The following is a 22,907-nucleotide window of genomic DNA, read 5'->3' on the forward strand; positions in this document are numbered from 1 at the left end:
AAGCTCACCTCCTTCCCTGTCATTGCTTTGATGTGAAACTTACTTGTACTCACTCTGCTTGTTAAATATCTCTTTATTTTGCCTGTAAGGCAGAGCATACGGTTACAGCCAAGCTGAATGCATGCTCTCCCAGGGTTCATTCCTTCAATAAATTTTATTTGTTTTTAATATCAAATTAGAGTGTTAGTCCAGTGACTTCACTAGGACAGTAGTGATTATTGTCTCACAGCAAATGCACTGGAATAGCTTTCTTGCTTCGGGCCTTTATTAGCAAGTTCTTATTTTATCTTGGAAACCCTGGTGGTGTAGTGGTTAAAAGCTACAACTGCTCACCAAAAGGTTGTCAGTTCGAATCCACCAGGTGCTCCTTGGAAACCCCTTGGGGCAGTTCTACTCTGTCCTATAGGCTCGCTATGAGTCGGAATTGACTCAAATGGCAACGGCTTTTTTTTTTTTTTAATCTTACAGAATTACACGGAATACAATCTTTAGGTATACATCTTTTTTTTCAATTAGTCATTTTTTGTCTTCATTTTATTTGATCTCACAGCAGCAAAACACACTTAAACACATCCTCCTTGAAATACCTTCTCTTGGCTTCCACCTTTGGTTTTCTTCTCATTTCATTGGCTATGTCTTATCCATCTCATTTCTTTGCTCTTCCTTTGCCCAACCTCTAAATGTTGGCTTGCTCCAAGACTCAGCCCTGGCAGTCTTTCGCTTTTCTGTCTACCTCTTGCTCTAGTGTACTCACCCCATCCTATGATTTATTTGCTATCTGTAGGCAGTGACTCCCAAATATATGTATCTCAGCCTTGATCTAACCTCAAAATTTGGTTTATACCCAATAGCTATTTGACATACCCACCTGGATGTCTAATGGGCAATTATTCATGAGTAACATCAGGCCTGGACCACATCTTCTCACAGTACTGCTTCCCTGGAAACTACAGAGTTAAGGTAACTGTGTCTGCTTTGTGTGCTGTGCGTCTCTTGATTCACAGGACTATGCTTGGACTGAGAGAGCTGTGAGTTAGCATGCAGGCCCTGGGACTGATGTGACTATAATAGTATAAAAGATGGGTGGGCAAGCGAGGCTGCAACTTGTCTGTGTCATGGTGACCTCAGTGTAGGTAAAGGGCAGAAGAAGCTGTGTACTTGAGTGGCTACAAAGCCTCCCGATGACACGATGCATGCTGTACATCCTGTCCTACGTTCTTCTACAAAGCATAGTAAACATAGAATTAAAGCCAATTCCATTTCATGAGTCTGATTGCCGGTTTGAACAGGTAACCACTGCTGTGTCGGTAACACATGTCAAACTTTAGTCTCCAAAACAGAATTCTTGGTAATCTCCCCACCCCCATACCTGCTTCTCCCTTAGTCTTTCCCGTCTCGGTGAAGAGCACTGTCCTCTTCCCAATTGCCCAAGCCTGAAATTTAGGAATGATTACTGATTCCTTCATTTCCCTTGCTCCTCACATAGAACCCATCAACAAGTCCTGTTATCTTGTGCCAAGACCTATTCAAAATCTATTCACTTCTCTTCAACTCCACCATCACCATCACCTCTCCCCTGAACTACCACAGTCTTTTAATTGATCTCCCTACATCTATCTGTCTCCACAAACCAACAAAATGGACTTCCCGTTGCTCTTAAAATAAAATCCAAGCCCCTTTCCTGGTTTACATGGATTTATAAGATTTGGGCCTGCTCACCTCTGACCTCATCTACTACAATCCTCTTTGTCTATCCTGTCTGGCACATTGTTCTTCCTTTCGTTCCTCAAATGTGAACAGCTCTTCTGCCTAAAGGCCTTTGCACTAGCTAATCCTACTGTCTGGAATTTTCTTTCCTGAGATCATGGTGTATTTGGCTTCTTCCTGTCATTTGGGTGTTAGCTCAAATGTCACCTCCTCAGAGAGGCCTTCTCTAACCGTCTCATTTCGTGTAGTTCTCTCCCCTAGTCAAGTTCTATCAAGCAACCAGTATTATTTTCCTTATAGCACTTATTACACCTGAAATTATTTTATGTACCTGTCTACTTTTTTATTTTCAATATCCTCCCTCCCCCTGAGAGGAGGGACGTTGGCTGTCTTACCACTGTAGACCCCAGAATCTAGAATACTGCCTAACACATCACAGGTGTTCAATGGCAGCTGTTCAGTGAATGAAAAAGTGAGTGAGTAAATGTTTATGAAATTACTTCATTTACCTCTAATATGCCCTTGGAAAAATAATGCCTAAGTGGCCCTTCAAGAGATTTTAAAAATATTTTTGTTGCTGTCATTTTTTTAAGCTTTTTTTTTTTTTTCCTAGCAAAAGAGGTGGTGCTTGGAGGACAGAAATTCCCAAGAATTACTGGCCTTTATTCGGCAAAAGCCCCCAGGACTGGTCTCCCTTAGTTATATAAATCTATGTTCCCTCTATCCTGTGGCTTAGCAAAAGCTTCCTCATCGCTCAGAGCTGGGCAGAGGAGAAAAAGTGGACCTGTTTGCATAGGAAGCCCTAACCCCCTATCACTGTCTGCTTCTGGAGATTCCAAGTAGGGAGATCCATCCAGGTGAACCAGGGATCAGAGGCAGGAAAGGGCACAGGGCCTCTGAAGAGAGACAGGGCCATTCGGGGAAGGAAGAAGAGAAGGAATGCTTTTCTGGGGTGGCAGACTTTGGAGCTGGCACTCTCCAGGCCCCTGTGCATATGAAGCAGAAGGTCTCGCATGGACCTGCAACACTTGGGACTCAGGTCCATTCGCAGGGTTTCTCAGCCTCGCACTATTTACATTTGGGTTTGGATAATTTTTTTGTTGGGAAAGGCTGTCATGTGCATAGTAAGATGTTTAGTAGGGTAGTAGTGCCCTGCCCTCTACCCAGTAGATACCAGTGGTACTACTCCCCAAGTCTGACAACCAAAAATGTCCCCAGGCATTGTCAGGTATCCCCTGGGAGGCAAAATCACTCCTCACCCCCTTGAGAACCACTGGTTATGGTGAAAAGCTTTCTTCCCAAGCTTAGTTCCCTTTCCCACAAAGAACCACTGGGGCTGGGAAAGGGCACTTGGCACGAGAGGAAGCTACAGGAGTTGATTACCAGCTTCTGTGGCCATACTGCAAGCATGGCTTTGGGAATAACGCGTCAGGCATGCAGTTTGTACTCCTTTGGGAGAGATTCAACCGCATTCCTCAGCCACCTGAGCCCAAGTTGTAGCCCGAGGCCTACAGGACAACTAGCATGGAACCTGCCCCATCTTTACCACTCCAGGGCAGTCTGGCACCCCAGGGACGTGGCCGGTGTAGAAAAAAAAGAGCTTTAACCTGTTTGATTGGGAGCTGCCTTCACCAAGTGACATTCTGGATAAAGAGCCACTGGCCTGGAAGAGCTGCTGCCCTGAGGGCGAGATCCTATGCTAGCACCAAGGTCAGCCCAGGAGCGAGGGGCTTCTCTCTAGCCTCATGCTCAGGAACCCTCAACAATCAAGGCCGGTTTTGTCTCATTTCCTGGCACCTCCTGTCTAACATCCCAATATAGGACCAAAGAGGGCTCAAGACCCGCATCTAAGTACTTGGGGATACTGGACACACAAAGAGGAACAGATTGAAGCCATGGCAAGAGACGAATCGGACATCTAGCCGTCCTTCTATTACAGGTGTGTGGGTGTGAGCATTGCAATCTGGGCTCCAACTGGGAAATGCTATTTGCATCCCAAACTGAAATAGAGGGACACTTCAGTTAGTTTTTAGTAGTTACTGGAATTTGTTGCATGATACTGTAGTTCTCTTTCACCCCTAAACCAAGTGCCCAAAGTTTCTGTGAGGCTATAGCATTCTCTACAAGCTGTGGCATAAGGGGATCTTAATCCTTATCTTCTGAGCGGAATTGCTGTGCTATTCCTTTGTATTACCATCTTACAATTTATATTCCTATGGCAACAGCAGCCCTGGGGGTTTCAGTTTAATTGCTTCCTACCTAGGAACATGGAAGTTCTAGGCACCAGGGAGTTGTTAACACTGTAATCCAGTGCTTCATCAGCTCTTATAATTTAGGCTTTCCAAATTAATTTAGGTGAAAAGTGGAGGAAAGGAGGGTGAAATTTGGTCCAGAGGCGGGAAGCAGATCAGATTTGGGGCTCATGGGAACTGCAGGAGAAGCAGCCACTCTAAGCAGCCTGATTCAGCTCTTCTCTGTGGGTCTAGTCCACTCTCTTCTCTTTGCACACAAGCTCCCTCTGTTTACTTACCAACATGTGCAAAGGACCTAATATACATTTGGAAGCACAAGTAGGGGCTCAGCCACACCTTCTTGTCTCCATAATAAAGGCCTCCTTGAGACTAAGCAAGGAGGAAATATACTCTTATATCCAGGAATGGTCTCCATTGAGGGCCACAGAGCAGGAAGGCCTTCAGCCATGTAAAATGGTAGCATCAGAGATCCTCTAAGTTTAGGGGGAGGAGAGAGAAGAACCAGCAGCATCAGCTCAAAGCTGATCCCTGTGAGGTGATCAGACACACCTCTACTCTCCACTCTTTACACTAATTCTGACACCAGCTGTCCCTCCCACAGCACTCTCTGCTTCTCTAGTGGGTTCAGTAATTCCTTGAAATGGCCACACAGAATTCACAGACCATACTCATGATTGGGGCTTATTTGGGAAGTAACAATTCAGGGTCAGGATCAGCTTGGAAGTAACAGAAACAACTCAGGAGACAGGATACAGTTCAGGCAGGACAGCTTCCAACCTGTCAGCTCCTTCACTACCATGCCTGCAGGCAGGCAGGCCTTGCTCTCGGCCTCTGCCCTTGGTCAGGCCTGGTTCTGCCCTGCTCAGGCTGGCCTCTGCTCTGCTTAGGCAAGTGTTACAGCTCTTTAGCTGCACCAATAAGTGCCCAGAGGCACCCCACTCCACCAGGAAGCATCCTGCCCGAAGGTGCTCAGTTCTCTCACTCCACAGGTTGGGGAGCCCACCTCATGCCATGAGCCAGGGAGCCCACTATAGCCATCTCACGCTGGTCTCCTGGCTCTCGCTGCTTACACTGTCTGCAGTGTTACAGCTTTCTGTCTCCTGGGTCTAGGAGTTTCTCAGCACAGGGACCCTGCTTCTGGCTCTTCTTCTTGATAGTAGTGAGATTCCCCTGCCCTCAACCTGTCGGAATGGCTCTTTTTAAGCCTAGTGGATGGCAAAACCTACCAATCCGCTTGGTGGGTTATAGGCATCTTATTTACATAGTCCCACCCAATCATTCTGTGGGAGTTACAAGATCGTGGCCAGAAAGGCCATATAACTAGAACACGTTGCCTGGCAAGCTAGGACATGGGCACTGTGTTGGGGAGAGGAGAAGCTGGCAGGTGAGGTCAACTTACTTGGCAAATAGTTATTTTCATCTGTGGCAAAAATTCTATAGGTTTTATGTAGATGAAGTTTTCAATTTTGGATAAATAGTTGAAGTCCATGTAACGGCTGTTATTAGTTTCCTAGGGCTGCCATAACAAAGTACCACAATCTGGGTAGCTTATGAAAACAAATTTATTTTCTCACAGTTATAGAGGCCAGAAGTCCAAACTTAGGGTGTCGACAGGGCCGCGCTCTCTCTGAAGTCTCTAGGGGAGGAGACTTTCTTGTCTCTCCTAGTTTCTGGTGGCCCCAGGTGTTTCCTACCTTGCAGCTGCAGCATCAGTGTCCTTCTGTGTCTCTTCTTCTGTTTTCAAAGGACACCACTCAGATTGGATTAGGACCTACCCTATTCCAGTGTGACCTCATGTTAACTGATTAGCATCATCAGAGACCCTGTTTCCAAACAAGGTCATGTTCGTAGGTATAGGGGTTAGGACTTCAACATATCTGTTTGGGGGACACAGTTCAGTTCATACCAGTGGCACATTCTATGCCGGAGCCCAGTGTCTCTTTGCTTCTTGTGGGTAGAAACAATACAGATTCCCAGGAAGAGAAAGGGGAACCACAGATGTACTTAAAAAGCTTGATTGTTGCCAGTATACGCAGAGAAACCATTTCCCTGTACAACAGCGCCACCTTCCGACACAGCCACCAGGTATACCCTTTTATAAAGCAGCTCTTAACTTGCTACTGAAACTGAAAGCCTGACCCATTGAGGCTTTGTAACACTCTAGGCTGATATCCCCATTTGGGGCCAGTCAAGTTGAACCTGACAAGGTGGGAAAAAGCTAAAAGTCTTTGCTAGTCAAATGGGAATTCAAGAGCACAGCCAGTCTGGCCCTAGCAGAATCTTGGTGTTGCAAAGACATGGATCAGTGGGGTCCTCAGTTCGCAGAGGTTCCTCTAAATGCCTGAGCCTAGTTCACTGATGGTTTAGCTAAGTTGAAATTGATGGTGTCCATATTGGGCTGCTGCTGTGGAAAACTGAAAGCCGACATTGTTGCTCTGCTCAGTAGACAGAACTCAAGGTTGTTCTCATAAGCCTGGCCAATACTCCCCCTGACAAACCTTGCTGCATTTTACTGAACTGGGCTGTTGCCAGTGGTCTAGCTGGTCGACCACTTGGAAGACTACAGAAAGGCAAATTGAAGACACCTGCTTGAGGGCTGTGAACTGTGGAAACAAATCTTCGCTGCTAATCTGACAGTTGGGTCAGTCATGTAGATGCCCATGGTAGGGGCCTGTTCTCTGCTGAGACTGACTGGTACCAAGCTGTTGATCAATCCTGCACTGCCCAGAAGCCACATTGCATAAGACCTTCCCCCTCCCCCTCCTGCTTCTGGTAAATTGACTATATAGGACCTTTGACGCCCTCTAGGGGCTACTCTTGGTGCCTCACCTCTGTTCACACTTCTTTAGGTTGTGGTGTCCCTGTTCCAGTCCTATCAGCTGACTCAGGCCACATCATGATGGCCCTTGAAACTACTCTTTTATGCTTTAGGCTTTCCAGATCCTCTCCAATCTGATAATGGTACACCTTTTTTTTTTTTTTGCAAAGGCCGCCCAATAATGGCCAATTGTCAAGTTATGTGATAGACATTCCACACTCCCTACCATCTACAGCATCTAGTTGCCAAGTGCTGGAACGGCCTCCTCTAAAATCAGCTCTACTTCCCTCATCTCCTTCTGCTCTGATCTAGTAGGATGATCTAGTCACTGAATGCCACTGTCCCCCAAGAGAGGGGCCACCTCATCTCCTCTTGGCCACCTCTTGGGTAATGATCAAGATGAAAGAGGTGATAGATTATACTTATTTTGAGAATTTAGAATTCCGCCCTGACTGTTCCTCAGTATGATGCATCTTTTTTTCCCTAATGGCTATGCCAGGCCAACCTTAGTACACCCTCTGGGTGCAGCCTAGTCAAAAGCGGGCTTAGGGAATTCAGGCTTAATTCTGATTCTGCCATGGGTATTCTCTTGTTGGATTGATGTGGTCCTAGATCATGAAGACAATGACCACTTGATTGAGTACACTACTCTCCAGGTCCCCCCAAAGTGGTCTACATATGTCAAGGTGGGGGATATAATGGGTCTTTATAAATTTTGTAAAAATGCCCTTGTCTCACACACACAAATCAGGGATGACTGGAGAAAAAATTAGGATCAATTGATGCTCTCTTTATCCTCTAGATCCAGCACTGCAGCAGGGCAAAACCATCAGATGGTCTGTCTGAGTCACACTGGGTTTGTCATCCTTGTCCATGTGCTCGAAAACAGAAAAAAATCATGCGGAGCAGCCAGTGCTGGGCTATTCTTCTGTGTCTGGTGCTGTAAATGGAAACCCCTGAATGTGGTCCCTCCCTTCACATGTGGACAGATACTGGACCGGCACAACCTTGTTGCGAACTGACTGATATGGATTCATATGCTTCTCCTGCTGTCCAAGAGTCCTTGGGTCAGCAAATCCTATTGGCTCTACCTTCAAAATCTATCCTGACTTCAAGCAGACTCACAGGACTGCTGAGTAGGTTGTGCAGGTTGTACCCTGTCAAAGGCAGTTGGGTGAAGGGGTAGGTGGAAACTAAAATCCAGCCTAAGCTCCAGAGTGGATGCCTTCTTCTAATGTCCATGAAGGCATGTGGATAACTGGTCATCTCCTTATTTCCACTTCTGTTGTCCTTGACCAAGCTACCAGCACCTCTTACCTGGATTATAACAATAGCTTTTTACATGCTTCTTCTGCCTTTGCCCCCTACACTCTAATCTCCACACATCAGCCTGGTGATCCTTTAAAACCTTAAGTCAAATCATGTTATGCCTCTGTTCAAACGTCTTTTTTTTTTTTTCTACTTCACTCGGACTGAAAGCCAAAGTCTTTATAATGGCCTACAAGGCATCACATTACCTAACCCTGTCACCTCTCTGACTTCATGTCCTATTATTCTCTCTCTCATTCACACTGCTCCAGCCATTGACTTTCTTGTTATTCCTGAAATATACCATACATTGTCTTGGCTCAAGACCTTTGCACTTGTCCCCTTTGTTTGGAACATTCTTCCCATGAGCTATCATCATGCCTTGCTTCCTCGCTCCATTCAGGTCCCTGTTCACTTTACGTGAGAAGTTTTCCATGTAAAATAGCACCCCTCTAGATCAGCTCCACAAGGTCAAAACTTTGTTTTGTTCAGTACTGTATCTCCACCATTTAAAACTGTGCCTGCCACATAGTAAGCACTCCTAAATATTTGTTGAATAAATGACTAATGGATAACCACTGACCCAAAAGAGGTACAATTTCTTGGCAACACCACAGGCTCAAAGCAATCAGTGACCCAGTCTAGGCTCTCTCTGAGCAGATCCTCTGCTCTGTTCCCCACCAGCAGGATTCCTGTCCTTTCCATAGTCACCCTGTGGATGGACAAGTTACCAAAACAACAAAGTGATGCGTTGAATTTAGTTTTGTTTTAAGGTAGGAAGAGAACCTAAGGATGACTGTCTTAACACCAAAATTTCAGCTTGAGTTTTTTGTCGTTTTTAAAAATACAGTGCAGTTTTAAGAAATGCCCAGTAAGCTTACTTCTGAAGCATGTATTATCAACTGGTTCAGTTTCAAAGTCATCCTTAAATTCCCCCAATAACCACTGTTTTATGAGTTGAATAATGTTTCCAGAGCATTTGAAACAAAGACAAAGGAGTGCTTTAATGTGTGAAACAACACAGCTGTGAACTTTATTAACACTACAATAGTTCTTGTCTTTTTTTTTTTAACTTTCAATGTAGCCATCTACCATTTTAAGAAGAAAACCATTTTTCTGAGCTTATTTTTCCTAAGTGAGGCATATATGATTTTCTTCAACAACCCTCTCAGTTGATGGGCACCTGGGTGTGGGGTGTTACTCACTGTGGATTAGAGGGGAAAAAACTCTTTCCTAATTTCCCCTTGGCCAGAAGACTCCTCTCCCTGCAGGATTTCTCAGTCTCCTTCCTTTGAAGGTTGTTGCCCTTCAAATTCCTTTCTTCCAGACTCCTAAATGAAGAGATTGACCAATGATGCAAGTCACCATTATCACCAGAACACATTTCCTGGTACCTGCTGGTTCTGGGCACTAGACTGGGCTCTGCAGGATCACAAAACAGGCACCTGACAGGATCTCTGTCTTCTAGGAGCTTACACTTTGGGTTGGGGTATGGATGCACACTAAAAGTGCCAGCTAGACAGGGGCAGCTGTGTATACAATTTGCATGAGTGTAGGAGTGGGCTGGAGTGGGTTGGGAGGTTTGCCAGGTGAGTTTTTCACAGACTGCAGGGGATGACGGGTAGAAGGAAGTTGGGTTTTGAAAAAATGTGGTACCAATATCTGGAAGAAGGCAAGATAGCACATGCATTTATCACCACTTGAGACCCGGTTCAGCCCCTATTTATTCATGCAAAAAGTACTTAAATGCCTCTGTGTCAGATATTGTGTTGGTTATACACGGGGATCACGGGAATACCAGTGATGAACAAACCCTTGGGTGGGGGTGAGTTGGGCATGTGGGAGGAATGTGGCTAAAGCACAGGACCAAGGGATAGAAAAGTATGAGGTGAAGGTAGACCGGCAGGTGGGGATCAGATCACGCAGGTCCTTGCGTTTGGTGGTTAGGTGTTTGGATTGTATCCAGAGGGCAATAACATGACATTTAATTCATTTTCCAACAGCCTTAAGAACTAGGTGTTCTTATCTCAATTTTACTCAAGGTCACCAGCGGAGAGAGATGGGGGCAGGGTCTATGAAAATTTGTCGGGTTCAGGCGCCTCGAGGGCCTCCTGGTTTGCCGGCTGACAGGACCGCCCGCGCCGCCCGCAATGGTCGGGTGAGAGGAGCAGCTGGAGACCGCCAAACCGAAAGCTCACCCAACGCCAGGGCAGGCGCGCTCAACTGAGCATGTGCCGCTGCTCCGTACGGAAGCCGAGAAGGAGGGGGTGGGGCCAAGGCTGGCGGGCGTGGGGAAAATGGCGGCGGCGGCAGCTGCTGCGAACGGGACCGGAGGCAGCACCGGGATGGAGGTGGATGCATCAGGTAACGGGCCCGGCGGGGACGGTTTCTGGAGACACTCTTTCGGGTGCAGTAAGACCTTTCTGGACTCCCGGGAGAAGTCAGGAGGACAGAACGGCCACATCTTTCCCTGGGATAACTCGCAGGGGGATGTAGGGCCCGGGTTCTGCCGTCCCCCACTCCCGTCCCCAGGGAAGAACGTGGTGCCCGGACTGTGACTCTCACCCCTTTCTCTCCACCCTTAGTAGTCCCCAGCGTGATGGCCTCCGGAGTGACTGGTAGTGTTTCCGTCGCTCTTCATCCCCTTGTCATTCTCAACATCTCAGACCACTGGATCCGCATGCGCTCCCAGGAGGGGCGGCCTATGCAGGGTGAGTGTTTGGCATAATTTTCCAACCCCCTCCCATTGGTCACCTTCCCCAAATGGTGAACTTTTCCCCGATAACTACTCCCTTGTTTTACTGAGGCCAACTCCCTCTCCCTGAATCGCTGCTTTCCCAATACTTGGTTCCTACTGACCTCAGGCTTTCCGGGAAAGTTTTGGAATTCCTTATACAGGTAGTCCTCGACAACGAATGTCGAGTTTGAGTTAGAATTCGAATTGGGACAAACTGCACTTAGGACTTCTGGTTTTTTCATTTCATACATCTTATCATTAGTAATATGTATTACAGTGTTGTCGCTCATAATTTGCTGATGTTATTCTCAGATGTTCACTCATAGATGTTCAATGTTGTGATTTATAAAGCTAAAACCAAAATCAGACCCGTTGCCGTCGAGTCGGTTCTGACTCATAGCAACTCTATAGGACAGAGTAAAACTGCACCATAGAGTTTCCAAGGAGCGCCTGGTGGAGTGAAACTGCCCAAGTTTTGGCTAGCAGTTGTAGCACTTAATTACTATGCTATCAGTGTTTCCTTTATAAAGGTACTGATGATAAAAGGCAATAATAATGAAAACAAAAACGAGGTATTCAACTTATGTGGAAAATCACTTACTACAGAGTCATTAGAACAGAACCCATCGTAAGTCAGGGACTACCTGTACTCACTTAATGTGTGTCTTCTCCCCAGTGATTGGGGCTCTGATCGGGAAGCAGGAGGGCCGAAATATTGAGGTGATGAACTCCTTTGAACTGCTGTCTCACACCGTGGAAGAGAAGATTATCATTGACAAGGAATATTATTACACCAAGGAGGAGCAGTGTGAGAGGGGAATAGAAGTGGGGGAGAGGCATGGGAGTAAAAGCAAAGGGTGGTGGGGAGGGGGGGCGGGGAGAAATAGATAGGATTGGGAAGAAATAAACAGGAGAATGGGATGAGAACAGGGAAAGTAAGATGAGAGTAGCTGAAAAGATCTCAGAAAAAGAACACATTCAGGTCCAGACCCTCCCCCACAAAAAAGTAAAGGATGAGAGAAGACAGGATAAAACCAAAAACCAAACCCAGTGCCGACTTGATTCCGACTCATAGCGACCCTATAGATAGAGGGAGTAATTATTCTAAAACAAGCCAGGATTTGAGGGAGATGGGTTACAGATGATGAAAGTACACCAGGAGCTTCAAAGTGAGGAAGGATGGTTTAAAGGAATACTATGTGCTTTGGCCCCTTCCTCTCCAGTTAAACAGGTATTCAAGGAGCTGGAGTTTCTCGGCTGGTATACCACAGGGGGGCCGCCTGACCCCTCCGACATCCACGTCCATAAGCAGGTATACATGCTCACACATGTGCATGCTGGGGCAGAGGCTAGAGGATGAGGGAAAGAGGAGAGAGAAGGCATTGACTTTCTTGTCCTTCTTCCTCCTGTTCTAGGTGTGTGAGATAATCGAGAGTCCCCTCTTTCTTAAGTTGAACCCTATGACCAAGCACACAGATGTGAGTAATACTGACCCCATGCCGTTTTAACCATGCCTCTCTGTTACTGTTTCTTCTAGCCTTTTTCTGTTATCTTTTACTGGATGACATTACTTCTGTGTTGGGGAATGCCAGAGTTGAACCTCTGTTCTGCAGCTCTGTGACTTTGTCTAATCATTTTACACCTAAGCTGCATTTTCCTCATACGTAAAAGGGATGGTCTCTACTTCACTGGGTTCTTGGGGGTATTAAATGAGAAAATGTGTGAAACAGCCCTGTCCAGTTCTTGGCACATTTGATGTTAGAACTGTTCTCCATCTCTTCTTTACAGCTTCCTGTCAGCGTCTTTGAATCTGTCATTGATATAATCAATGGAGAGGTAATACCCTACCCTTCAACCCTCAGATCCTGCTCTTGGCCTGTTTCCTGCTTTTGACCCTCTGTGGGGTACTCTGCTCTGTAGGCCACAATGCTGTTTGCCGAGCTGACCTACACCCTGGCCACAGAGGAAGCTGAACGCATCGGTGTAGACCACGTGGCCAGAATGACAGCCACAGGCAGCGGAGAGAACTCCACTGGTAACGGAGACTGGCGGAGCTTCCTTGCAAGCGGGGGTAGAAGGGAGGCCACGTGTCTTCTCCCCCTTCACCTGTCCCTGTCCCTGCAGTGGCAGAACACCTGATAGCACAGCACAGCGCCATCAAGATGCTGCACAGCCGTGTCAAGCTCATCTTGGAGTACGTCAAGGCCTCTGAAGCAGGTGGGACAAGTGCCTCCCTGGCACTCGTACCATCTTTCCTCTACTTCCTGAGGTACCAACAGCCTCCATACTAATGCAGTCTGCTTTTGTGCCTTTAGGAGAGGTCCCCTTTAACCATGAGATCCTGAGAGAGGCCTATGCTCTCTGCCACTGCCTCCCTGTACTCAGCACAGATAAGTTCAAGACAGACTTTTATGACGTGAGTGTGAAGCCCAGGATGGGGAGGTGGGGCTCAAGCTGGTTTTGCATGCAGGACATGGGATTCGGGTGTTCCCTGAGCATACGGTAAAGGATCCCCTGGGGAACTGGTTCTTTCTGTTCCCTCCCAGCAATGCAATGACGTGGGGCTCATGGCCTACCTTGGCACCATCACCAAAACATGTAACACCATGAACCAGTTTGTGAACAAGTTCAATGTCCTCTACGATCGACAAGGCATCGGCAGGCGAATGCGGGGGCTCTTCTTCTGATGAGCCAGTACTTGAAGGATGCTGCACAGGGGTCAGGCAACTGTCCCAAAGGGGAGGGGAGCTACACTCCCTTTCAAGAAACCTCTGTGTCATTAATAAAAAGGGAGCAGCCCCTCAGCACCCATTCCAGTGGCTGTGTCCTCTCTGTTAGGCACCACACAGGTTTCTCAGCTTAGATCTTAAACAAGGCTCTTCATTCCAGCCTTGCTTACAGAGGCACAAATCCCTTTTAATCATCAGCTCTTGACAACCTTCAGTGACGGGAGTTCACTGCCACTTGAAGTGACCCATGCTCGGTCAGGTGGACATTTATATCGAGCCAAAGACTGCCTGCTTCCACCTAACCGATATTCTTTTAAGTCACCCTATGACATCAACGTACATAGGCCAACCCTATAAATGTGATAAAGGACTAATTTTCCAAGCTAAATTAATTTCTTTAATCCACTGTTTTTCACAGAAGAGGGGCAGATATGTTATTAAGCACATTTTAACTCTTATTAGGGACAACTCAGCCTGGGTCCTTGTGGACATTGTGAAGTGCAAAGAGGGGGTTTCCCAATTATTGCTGACATATTGAATGCTTTCTGTACTGATACATGTGCTTACCCATATGAGCTCACTCTGAGGCTGAAGTATTATTACCCATAATTTGGAGGTAAGGAAGTGTTCTGAAAGACCGGCGCAGTGGTTAACAGCTTGGCTGCTAACCAAAAGGTTGGCAGTTCAAATACACCAGCTGTTCCTTGGAAACCCTATAGGACAGTTCTACCATATTCTGTAGGGTTGCTATGAGTTGGAATTGACTGGTACCAGGCATCACATTTCCACGTGCCACCTTCTAGTCCCCTTAATCTCAGCACCCCCTAAAAAGGGCCTGGAGTAGGAGCTGGAGACTGGGAATAAAAACATGTCTGATGGAACTATTAAAGAGATGGAAAAAACTATTAAAGAGATGGAAAAGGGGAAAGGTTGCCTTTGTGTTTCAGGCTGGCTCTGTTCCCTAGAGCCTGGTAAGAGTGATTGGCACATAGAAAAAGGCTCAGTGAGTGAGAACGGAGTTAAAACAGGCGGGAGAGCTCAAAAAGTGGAGCGATCCAGCCCGCATGTCATCTTTGTATAGCAGGGACTTCCTGGCTGCATCCTCAGTGTCTCCGTCAGTGCCTGGCATGCAGGATAGGTACTTAGTAGTTTTACTGAATGAGTGGAAAAGCAGCAGCATAAGATACATGGTATGAATCCAGAAAGCCCACAAAACCTTGTTTTAACAGAAAGTGGGCCCAAGTTAGGAGGTGGTGATCTGTAAACAATTTTTATTAGCAAAAGGAGTAAAACCAACCAAGTACAGCACTGGAGAAAGGGGCTACTTCTCCTTTCCCCTCAAGGGCATCATTCAGCCTTTTAGAGGAGGAGGCTAGCATGGTATGCAGAGTAGACCCCAATGTCTCAAGAAGGTTGGAATCACACGAAAGTGATCCGTGTCCGGGCAGTGTTGACCTGCCAGACGTTTAACTCCTCATACTCATCTAGCGCCGCCTGGAATTGTGCAGGTGTGAAGCCTCGGGATATGCAGCGCTGCTCTGCCTCAGAAAACCGGATGCTTCTGCCATCTGAGGCCAACTCACGGATAGTGGCAAAGATCACATCTGTTGGTCTCTGGGTCCTAAAGGAAAACAAGGTGGGTGTTTAAGGTTGGATATAGATAAGAACACCCAACATCAACAGTGGTCAGTGTTAGAATTCTGAGGCCAGCCTCATACACATGTGGATACAGAAGCCTCAGTGATAAGCCTGCTCAAGAAAGGCAAGCTGACTTGATTTCATCCTTCACTGGACTGCTCACCTAGTTGTTTGCCCCTTGTCGCCTAGAAGCGAGTCCTTTGACATCTCCATTAGCCTTATGGCTTCATTCACATCTTCCTTCTCCACAGTGTCTACCATTCGCAGTCGTGCCTAAGAGGAAGGTAGGGTAGAAATGGGAACAAGAGGAGGGTAATGGAGCAAAGTCAGGGAACACCCTTGTTCCAGCCTTAAGAAAATGTGGGCAACCCAAGTCGCTTACTCACGAGAGTAGAGACTCCCCTCCCCATACCACCCCCAAACATCTGCAGTGTTGGGCCGGCACTGTCAGACCGAGACAAGTGCAATGCCCAGGGCAGCGTCCAGCAATTGCCCAAGTCTCCGCCTCTCAACACTGGCCAGTCCCGGTGTTCAGCTGTCCTGTGAGGGAGACCAGACCCTTCTGAACTCCACTGGGCTCCCCACCATGACAGATGGAGCTTGGGGAGCTTTGCCAAGAAGGCGGCTGGCGGAGAGGTTGTGTCCCAGGGGCTCGGGAAGTGCTAGCTCAGCAGTAGGTCAGGTAATCACACTACCTGCACGAACAGCACTTTGGAGCCCCCAGGACTAAGGTCCAAGATGGGAGGATGCCAATGAAGATTTACAGTAGCGGATCTGGGACGGGGAGTGACATGAGCCCCAGCCACACCCTCTGTAGGCCCAGAGAAGCAGGGAGGCTGCCTTTCCCTCTGTGGACGCCGTGCATGCCCTACCGGAGCAGCAAGTACCCACAGTGCGGTAGCACGGAGAGGACCACTATCTGCACTGTCAGCACTTTAGCCCCGGCAGGGCCTGAGTGGGAGGGAGGAGGCAAGTGGGAGAGAACAGGGTTAAGGTGGGTTGCCAATGTGAAGACCACTCTCCAGCAAAGGGACCAGACACTCACCAGAGCTGTAGAAAGCCGCAGAATAGCCAGCAGGGTCCGGGCCGAAGTATAGGTGGCATCCTTACTAGCCCAAGCCTCTCGCCTCATCTCCACATATGCGGCTGTGATATAGTCAGCCAGAGACTCCGGCACTGTGGGCTGCTTCTCCCGACACATAGCTACGTAACGTCTGTGGGAAGAGAGATCATGGGAAAGCAAAAAAGGGAGACGGAGTGGAGTAAACACGTGGATTTGTTTTTTCTGCATGAGGGGTCCCCATTTAAGAAAACTCTTGACGGGGCAAATAAGCGAATGATTATTCACTTGACTTGAATATTACTGATGGATTTCTTCAAACAGTATAACCTGCTGCCATCAAGTTAATTCCGACTCACAGTGACCCTACAGAAGAGTGTAACTGCCCCACAGGGTTTCCAAGGCTGTAATCTTTACAGAAGATCACCACATCTTTTTCCTGTGGAGTAGTTAGCGGGTTTGAACTGCCGAGCTTTTGGTTAGCAGACAAGCTCTTAACCACCGTACCACCTGGGCTCCTTTCAAACAGTATAAAACCAAAAAACCCACTGCCATCGACTCGATTCCAACTCATAGCGATCCTATAGGGCAGAGTAGAACTGCCCCACAGGGTTTCCGAGGAGCGCCTGGTGGATGTGAACTGCCAACCTTTTGGTTACCTGCTGTAGCTCTTAACCACTGTGCCACCAGGGCTTCCAAACAGTACAAGCCCCGGTAAATTTCAAATTATCTTCAACTTCTCAGGAAAATGGCCTTTGTATGAACAAGACAAATCTACCTATCGCATGTGCCTCTGGACATATGACATGGCTGAGCGAAAACATAATTCTTTTACTCGGAGAATATTAGATATTGGATTAAGAAGAAGGAAAAACCCAAGTTCACTGGCGGCCCTCATACCATCAAGCAAAAAGTGAGGTAAAATACCCACAAAGCAGAATCCAGCTTTGTCTAAAAACTGTACCTGCTTCACCCGAGACAGGGCAGTGGTGGTGTTAAAGGCAGAATTCTGACACCCCTTTTTCATTTGAAGGATCAGACACAGTACGACCAGACTCAGGAGTGGACCTAGAGACCAATCCAGTGTTTCCTCACTGTTATCTAAGACATGTTAGAATGGGGGGCAGAGTTTGAAGTACACATTTAGACAGAAAGCTTTTCAGGAGACACACATACACACACTCCAGTAACCTGAATGAAATACACCAGTCCTTACCCATGTCTCCTACCTCATAAGCTTCATATCCAAAGGTTCAAACTGTGCTGGGGGCTGCCGGCTGTGCTGGTGCACATAGGTGATGTGCTGGGCCAACCTGGGAAGGGTAGAGAGAAGTAATAACTCTCTCTGGCACTACGTACCCTGTACCCTAACTCTTAAATATTCCTCCAGTGTGGCAAGGACGTTTCCAGAAAAACCTCAATAATAAGCATTTCAGCCATGACCCACCATTTCTTAAGAACTAATGACTGGCCTCCTGCTGTAAGAGGGGAAGACTGGAGTTTCCATGAGCAGAGACTTTGAAAGGTTTTCTGATTTCACTTCCCTCCCTACAGAGTACTACTAAGGGATGTTCAGCTTCATTCACCGTAGATCATTGTCTCGGTCAGGCCGGTCCTGGATTAGCCAGAGGAGGTCAAATCGGGAGAGGAGTGCAGCAGGAAGCTGTATGTTTTGCTCCAAGCTACGGCGAGGGTTATAGCGCCCATAAGCAGGATTGGCGGCAGCTAAGATGGAACAGCGTGCGTTGAGAGTGGTGAGAATGCCCGCCTTGGCAATGGATATCGTTTGCTGCTCCATAACCTCATGGATGGCTGTGCGGTCAGCCTCGGCCATCTTGTCAAACTCATCGATGCAGCACACACCCTGGTCAGCCAGCACGAGGGCCCCGCCTTCCAAGGTCAGCTCTCCAGTGACAGAGTCTCTCAGCACAGCTGCTGTAAGCCCTACTCCAGAGGAGCCCCGACCTGTTGTGTACTGGCCTGAATGGCAGGGTCAGGAAGAGGAAACAAGCAGGCATGTTTAGCCAAAGGGAAAAGCAAGGAAGGGAATAAAGAACAGGGCAAAGGACCTAAAAGGTCTGCACTGGAACTGCTCTATCTGCCCAACGCACAACTACCCGAGGCAGCTGGAGACCTTTGGGAGTTCCCGCACTGGCAACATCTCCTCTCCCCTGCCACTAAACCTCCTCAGGACCTGCTATTCCCACCCACTCCTGCCTCCCAATCCCCCAAGGAATGAACACAACTGTGGTTCTATGTGTGCCTCTCCCTGGGTCAGATTACTCACTGCGGGGTGCCAGGCGATCAATATAAGACAGGAGCTGAGACTTGGCCACACCAGGATCCCCCATCAGGCAGATGTTGATGTTGCCTGGAGGGATGGAAGGAAGACCCCAAGTGACTATTTTCCCAAAGCAAGTTGTCCAACAACAGAAATACACTTTTGAAGTCTACCATACCCCCATGCCCAATATAATTTCTTCCAAGCCCTCCCTGTGCCCATGAGCCAAGATGCCAATTCCCTTATTCTGCGGTCTCTCATTCTTTTTCTCCCAAATGGCTTCATTCACCTCAAACCTCTCTCCCACTCATTTTTACCTCTGATCTTCATGCCTCGAGGGGACTGGTCTACACCTCCCACCAGCAGGAGCAAAAGTGCCTTCTTCACATCTTCATGTCCATATATCTCTGGGGCGATGGAGGCTGCCAACTTTTCATAGAAGTCCTCTTCTATAAGAGAGTTAAAATTACTCACCAGAGAAAAAAAAGGAGCTCAGAAAAAACCCGAATTCTAATTTTCCCCCTGCCCCTCACCTGCAATCTGCCTCAGCTCCTCCCTGCTTAGCTCTCCAGCCCCGGCCTCACCATCCTCACTCTTATTCATCTTCACAACCCGATGGGCTTCCAGGTAAGTCTCTGAGAGTAAGCCCTATGGCAAGAAAATGCTGGGTATGGATGAAACCCCTTTACCTGGCCCACTCACCTGATCCCCTAATGATTTCCAACAAAGCCCTTTATATATTTTGTTTGGTATTTTGCTGTTAGTAATTTTCCTCGGGGCTAGAGGTGAAGACAATGAGTGAGAGGAAGAGAAAAAGAAATATTTCCTCATGTGAAACACCCTTTCTTACCTGTACCACCTGTCGGAACCCAGTACGCAGGATTGGCAGAAATATACCAGTGACACTGATGTGGTCTCCAGGCTGGGCAATCCTTGTGTTCTCTCCTTCAACCAACACTGTGATGCTTCGGGGGATATTTCCCACAGGAACTTGGTCACTCTAAGGGAGAGAAGAGCATATAAAAAGAAAAGAATGTAAGCCCACGGGATCAAACCTCACCTCCCTAGACATCCCATTCTTCTGCTTCTCAGCCTAGGCAGCTCCAGACAAGCCCCTAGGAGGAGCAAAACAGAGACCCCCTTTACCTTTTCCTCACCCAATCAGAAAGTTTCAGCTGAGGTTAAATTTCTTTTCTGCTCTAGGTGACTTCTCTTGCCTCAGCTCTTTCTGCTTTCATTCTTTCTCCCACTCCGCAAGTAACCACAGGGTTTGAGCAGACCCCTTTACACCCACCCAGGGCACATACACCAAACTCACATGCTCCTGCATCTTCATCTCTTGGAATTTGATGAATTTGGAGCCACGTGTCTGCAGATACAGCCGCCCTCCGGAGCGGTTGGTTTGGCACTCTTGGCTTGGGCACATGATCAGAGGCATGAAAGTTGGAGACTGAATCTAGGGTGTGAGAAAAGAAACAATAAAAACAATCAAACATAAAAACCCCTTTACCGTCAGTCACCTGACTCATCATGGAACTGTCTAGAACATTTTTAACCCTTCTGGATCAACAGCGACAGACACCAATATAACCAAACAAATGGCAAAACCACTACATATCCCAATAAGAATGAAAACTAAGCACACAAGTGTGTCGTAATAAATAAAAAATAACAAACATCAGTGAACAAATATAGTTCTTACAAAAACCACTAACAGAATTAACCGCCTTCGTGTTCCACGCTCCATGCTTACCGGCTGGTAGGTCTCTGCCCCGCACTGATCACAAGTGTAGGTGGCCACCACCATCCTGGGTTTGACTTCAGAGACACGAGTAACGATCCCACGCACAGTTACCAACTTCCCCACCGAGTCAGCCCGTACTTCCCGGATCACACGAGGCTTGCTGCTGCTTGGGCCCTGGAAGTACAACTCACTAAAAGGAGAAAATGGTTATTAGCAGGGTTCTACTAAACAAATTGCCACATTCTTCCCCAGAGGCCACTCACAATCTGCGCATGAGTTCAGGAGGATACTGGTTCTGGGGGCTGCGGGCAGCTGCAGGGTCCCGGCCCCGCTGTTCCATCATCAGCCGATGCTCAATGTAAACATCCAAGACATCTTTATTTACCACCTACAGGAGGACCGACAAAAACAAGGAAAATGAGCAGCAGGACAGAGAAGGAAGGCAGCATAAAGGGCCCCAAACAGAAGTCACCGCCATCACTTTCCTGCCAGTTCAAAAATACCTGAGAAGCTTCTCAGCAAAGACCTAAGTCCACTGGCCTGCCTTTTCCTCCAACCACTCACCTCCCTCTCCTTGTACTGAGGCAGCAGCTCTTGTACGGCATCAGCAAAAAGCCTCGCATAACGCTTAGCGTTCTCACAAATCGAGTCCACCAACTCAGGGTCATCCTCCGCTATATCATCCAGGTCCACATACAGTGCCACTTGTTCCCGATGAGCCAGCTGAACCTGGGGTGGGGAAGAGACAGCAACACTTCAGAGCCAAGTTCACCTTGTTCACCAATGTTCACATATGAAAAGCCATCACTGTGAGCTCAGCAGTCTCGGGGCATGTACAGGGAGAAAGAACGATGTGAGACAGCAATACTCACTCCTCTGCCCCCAAAGACAGCCTCCCACCTCCTAAGACATTTTAGTATTATTTTATTATTATTACTATTATTACGAGTGTACTTTTACACTCATCGTGCATTAAGTGCCATGCTAAACGTGTCATTTACAGACAGATTTACTTGCTGAAACAAGCCAGGCCACCTTTTAGAGCCCCTTAAGCAACTACCCCATTCCCTCCATCTAATCTTAAAACTTACCAACTGGTTCCCATACTTAAACAGCTTCTTGCCAGATTCCTCGTCGTGGTAAAACTCTTGTAGGAACTTCTTAGCCTTTTCTACAAAATAAATGTAAAATCGTGAGAAAAACCCCTTCTTTCAGATACCTAACTAAAAATCCCTTTGATGGAAATCTAAGAAACCCGCTTTCATTTAAAACAATCTGTGCGCTAATTAGACAAGTACCTAAATAACTCTACAAAACTCCCCAAACCGGGCAAAACTCCTTTTCACAAGTCTGTTTTTAACCAAAAAAGACTAAGTGGTCCTGGCAGCTAAGAGTATTACCCGACACCCTCCTCGCAGGGAAATTCCAGTCTCTGCCGTAATTAAAACTCCCAGTACCTTTCCCCAGTGGCCTCCCACACTCGCAACACAGGCCTGTCGGTGCTCAGCTTTTCTTCCACCCATATGATTTCCTTTCTTCTCTCGGTCTCATAAATTGCTGTTCTCCTCGGGATCTCTTGCCACTAGGCCCGTCTCCCAGCCCACTCCCTCTCCCCGCCACTGCTTCCGCTCTTAGTAAACAAAGAAGCACATGGGCCCCGAATCCAGCCGCCTCACATCCCGGGATTCCTCCGCCCGAGGCGGGAGCCCGTCGGCGATTGGCCAGCACGCCAAGGGCCACGCCGTTCCACACCACTGCCTCTTCTCTCTGCCTCCCGCGAAATTCCCCAATTCCAGGCACGCCCCACCCCAGGTCGCTCCCTCCGAGGCTACCGCGCGGAAGAACACTGTTTACACACGACGCTCCCTCCAGCCAGTCGCGCAACTTCCGCCCTGTCTTCATTTCCGCTGCGAGGTTGGCCCACGACAGCCAATCCGGGCGCGCAGCGGCTCTGGCCTTCCCGCCCCTGGGGCTTCGGCGCGCCTCCCGTAGGACGCGGGAATTCGAGAGTGCCCAAAGCGGGGCGGGAAGCGAACCGGGGGTCCCCATCCCTAAGGCCGAAAAGCCCCTCAAACAGGGTCACCTGAGGTCTCGGTCCCGTCTGGGCGTGACCTTCCCTGTGGAGCCTCCAGCCGGGCTCTCCGCCCCTTACCCCCACCAGGACCCCGAGCTTTCCTGGACAGGGTTATCTGTCTTCCTTCGACCCCGGTGCTCCTGTGCGCCTCCCAGACCGTCTGCCTCAGCCTCGCCGTCTCCCGACCGTACCCCTGGCCTCACACGCCCCAGAGCCCGCCGACCCCGGCCCTCCACGTTCCCAGCCTACATCACCAGCTGTTGGCCTGGAGGCTTCCCGTGCAGAACGCCCCTCCCGGGCTTGCAGACCCTTACCTTTCTCGAGCGCGTAGTCCTTAAGTGCCATCCCTGCCAAGGGGCGCGCGGCAGCAGTTGGCGGGCCGAGGAGACTCGCGCCGCGAATAGCAAAAAACGTCCGCGCGGCTGACTGCGCTCGAGCAACTGAAATTGGCGCGAAACGTAGCCCCCCACGTGAGCGGCGCCACTCCGTGCGGGCCAATTGGAAAGGAAGGCCTGTCGCCCTTCCCACTCGCGGCAGGCCCCAGCCGCCCCCCGCTTGG

At 48.3% G+C, this 22,907-nt stretch overlaps 2 protein-coding genes across 4 annotated transcripts; one reads left to right on the top strand and one right to left on the bottom strand.

The window, feature by feature from the left end:
• Positions 1 to 10,362: 10,362 nt before the first annotated feature.
• Positions 10,363 to 14,479, top strand: COPS6 (COP9 signalosome subunit 6). Its single transcript, XM_064295859.1, has 10 exons — positions 10,363 to 10,449; positions 10,671 to 10,796; positions 11,499 to 11,630; positions 12,046 to 12,134; positions 12,238 to 12,300; positions 12,611 to 12,658; positions 12,743 to 12,857; positions 12,947 to 13,039; positions 13,138 to 13,238; positions 13,369 to 14,479. Exons 1-10 carry the CDS (start codon positions 10,383 to 10,385, stop codon positions 13,507 to 13,509), a joined length of 975 nt encoding a protein of 324 aa, XP_064151929.1. The 5' UTR covers positions 10,363 to 10,382; the 3' UTR covers positions 13,510 to 14,479.
• A 315-nt stretch (positions 14,480 to 14,794) lies between these two features.
• On the bottom strand, positions 14,795 to 22,794 carry MCM7 (minichromosome maintenance complex component 7). 3 transcript variants are annotated; one of them, XM_003422502.4, is made up of 15 exons: positions 22,663 to 22,794; positions 21,366 to 21,445; positions 20,839 to 21,003; positions 20,538 to 20,662; positions 20,284 to 20,464; positions 19,849 to 19,986; positions 19,381 to 19,530; positions 19,064 to 19,178; positions 18,848 to 18,979; positions 18,537 to 18,620; positions 17,836 to 18,229; positions 17,479 to 17,562; positions 16,235 to 16,403; positions 15,353 to 15,462; positions 14,795 to 15,172 (listed from the first exon to the last, which is right to left on the bottom strand). In XM_003422502.4, the coding sequence occupies exons 1-15, from the start codon at positions 22,691 to 22,693 to the stop codon at positions 14,971 to 14,973; spliced, it is 2,160 nt and encodes a 719-aa protein (XP_003422550.2). In that variant the 5' UTR covers positions 22,694 to 22,794; the 3' UTR covers positions 14,795 to 14,970. The 3 variants fall into 3 exon arrangements, with proteins under 3 accessions (XP_003422550.2, XP_023397495.2, XP_010600114.2); XM_023541727.2 differs by lacking the exon at positions 22,663 to 22,794 and adding an exon at positions 22,107 to 22,158; XM_010601812.3 differs by lacking the exon at positions 22,663 to 22,794 and adding an exon at positions 21,732 to 21,770.
• Between the last annotated feature and the right edge of the window lie 113 nt (positions 22,795 to 22,907).

Source organism: Loxodonta africana, chromosome 12, assembly GCF_030014295.1.
Source record: "Loxodonta africana isolate mLoxAfr1 chromosome 12, mLoxAfr1.hap2, whole genome shotgun sequence".
Taxonomy (NCBI): domain Eukaryota; kingdom Metazoa; phylum Chordata; class Mammalia; order Proboscidea; family Elephantidae; genus Loxodonta; species Loxodonta africana.

Excerpts from the sequence above, each read along its gene's own strand:
- MCM7 (XM_003422502.4), bottom strand. The coding sequence starts at position 22,693 with ATGGCACTTAAGGACTACGCGCTCGAGAAAG. Across the intron at positions 19,179-19,380 it reads GGTTCCGACAGGTGGTACAG|GGCTTACTCTCAGAGACTTA; the intron begins GTAAGAAAGGGT and ends TTCTTGCCATAG. Across the intron at positions 16,404-17,478 it reads TTGGATATGAAGCTTATGAG|ACGTTACGTAGCTATGTGTC; the intron begins GTAGGAGACATG and ends CTCTTCCCACAG.
- COPS6 (XM_064295859.1), top strand. The coding sequence starts at position 10,383 with ATGGCGGCGGCGGCAGCTGCTGCGAACGGGACCGGAGGCAGCACCGGG. Across the intron at positions 10,450-10,670 it reads GATGGAGGTGGATGCATCAG|TAGTCCCCAGCGTGATGGCC; the intron begins GTAACGGGCCCG and ends CTCCACCCTTAG. Across the intron at positions 12,858-12,946 it reads CAGCGGAGAGAACTCCACTG|TGGCAGAACACCTGATAGCA; the intron begins GTAACGGAGACT and ends CTGTCCCTGCAG.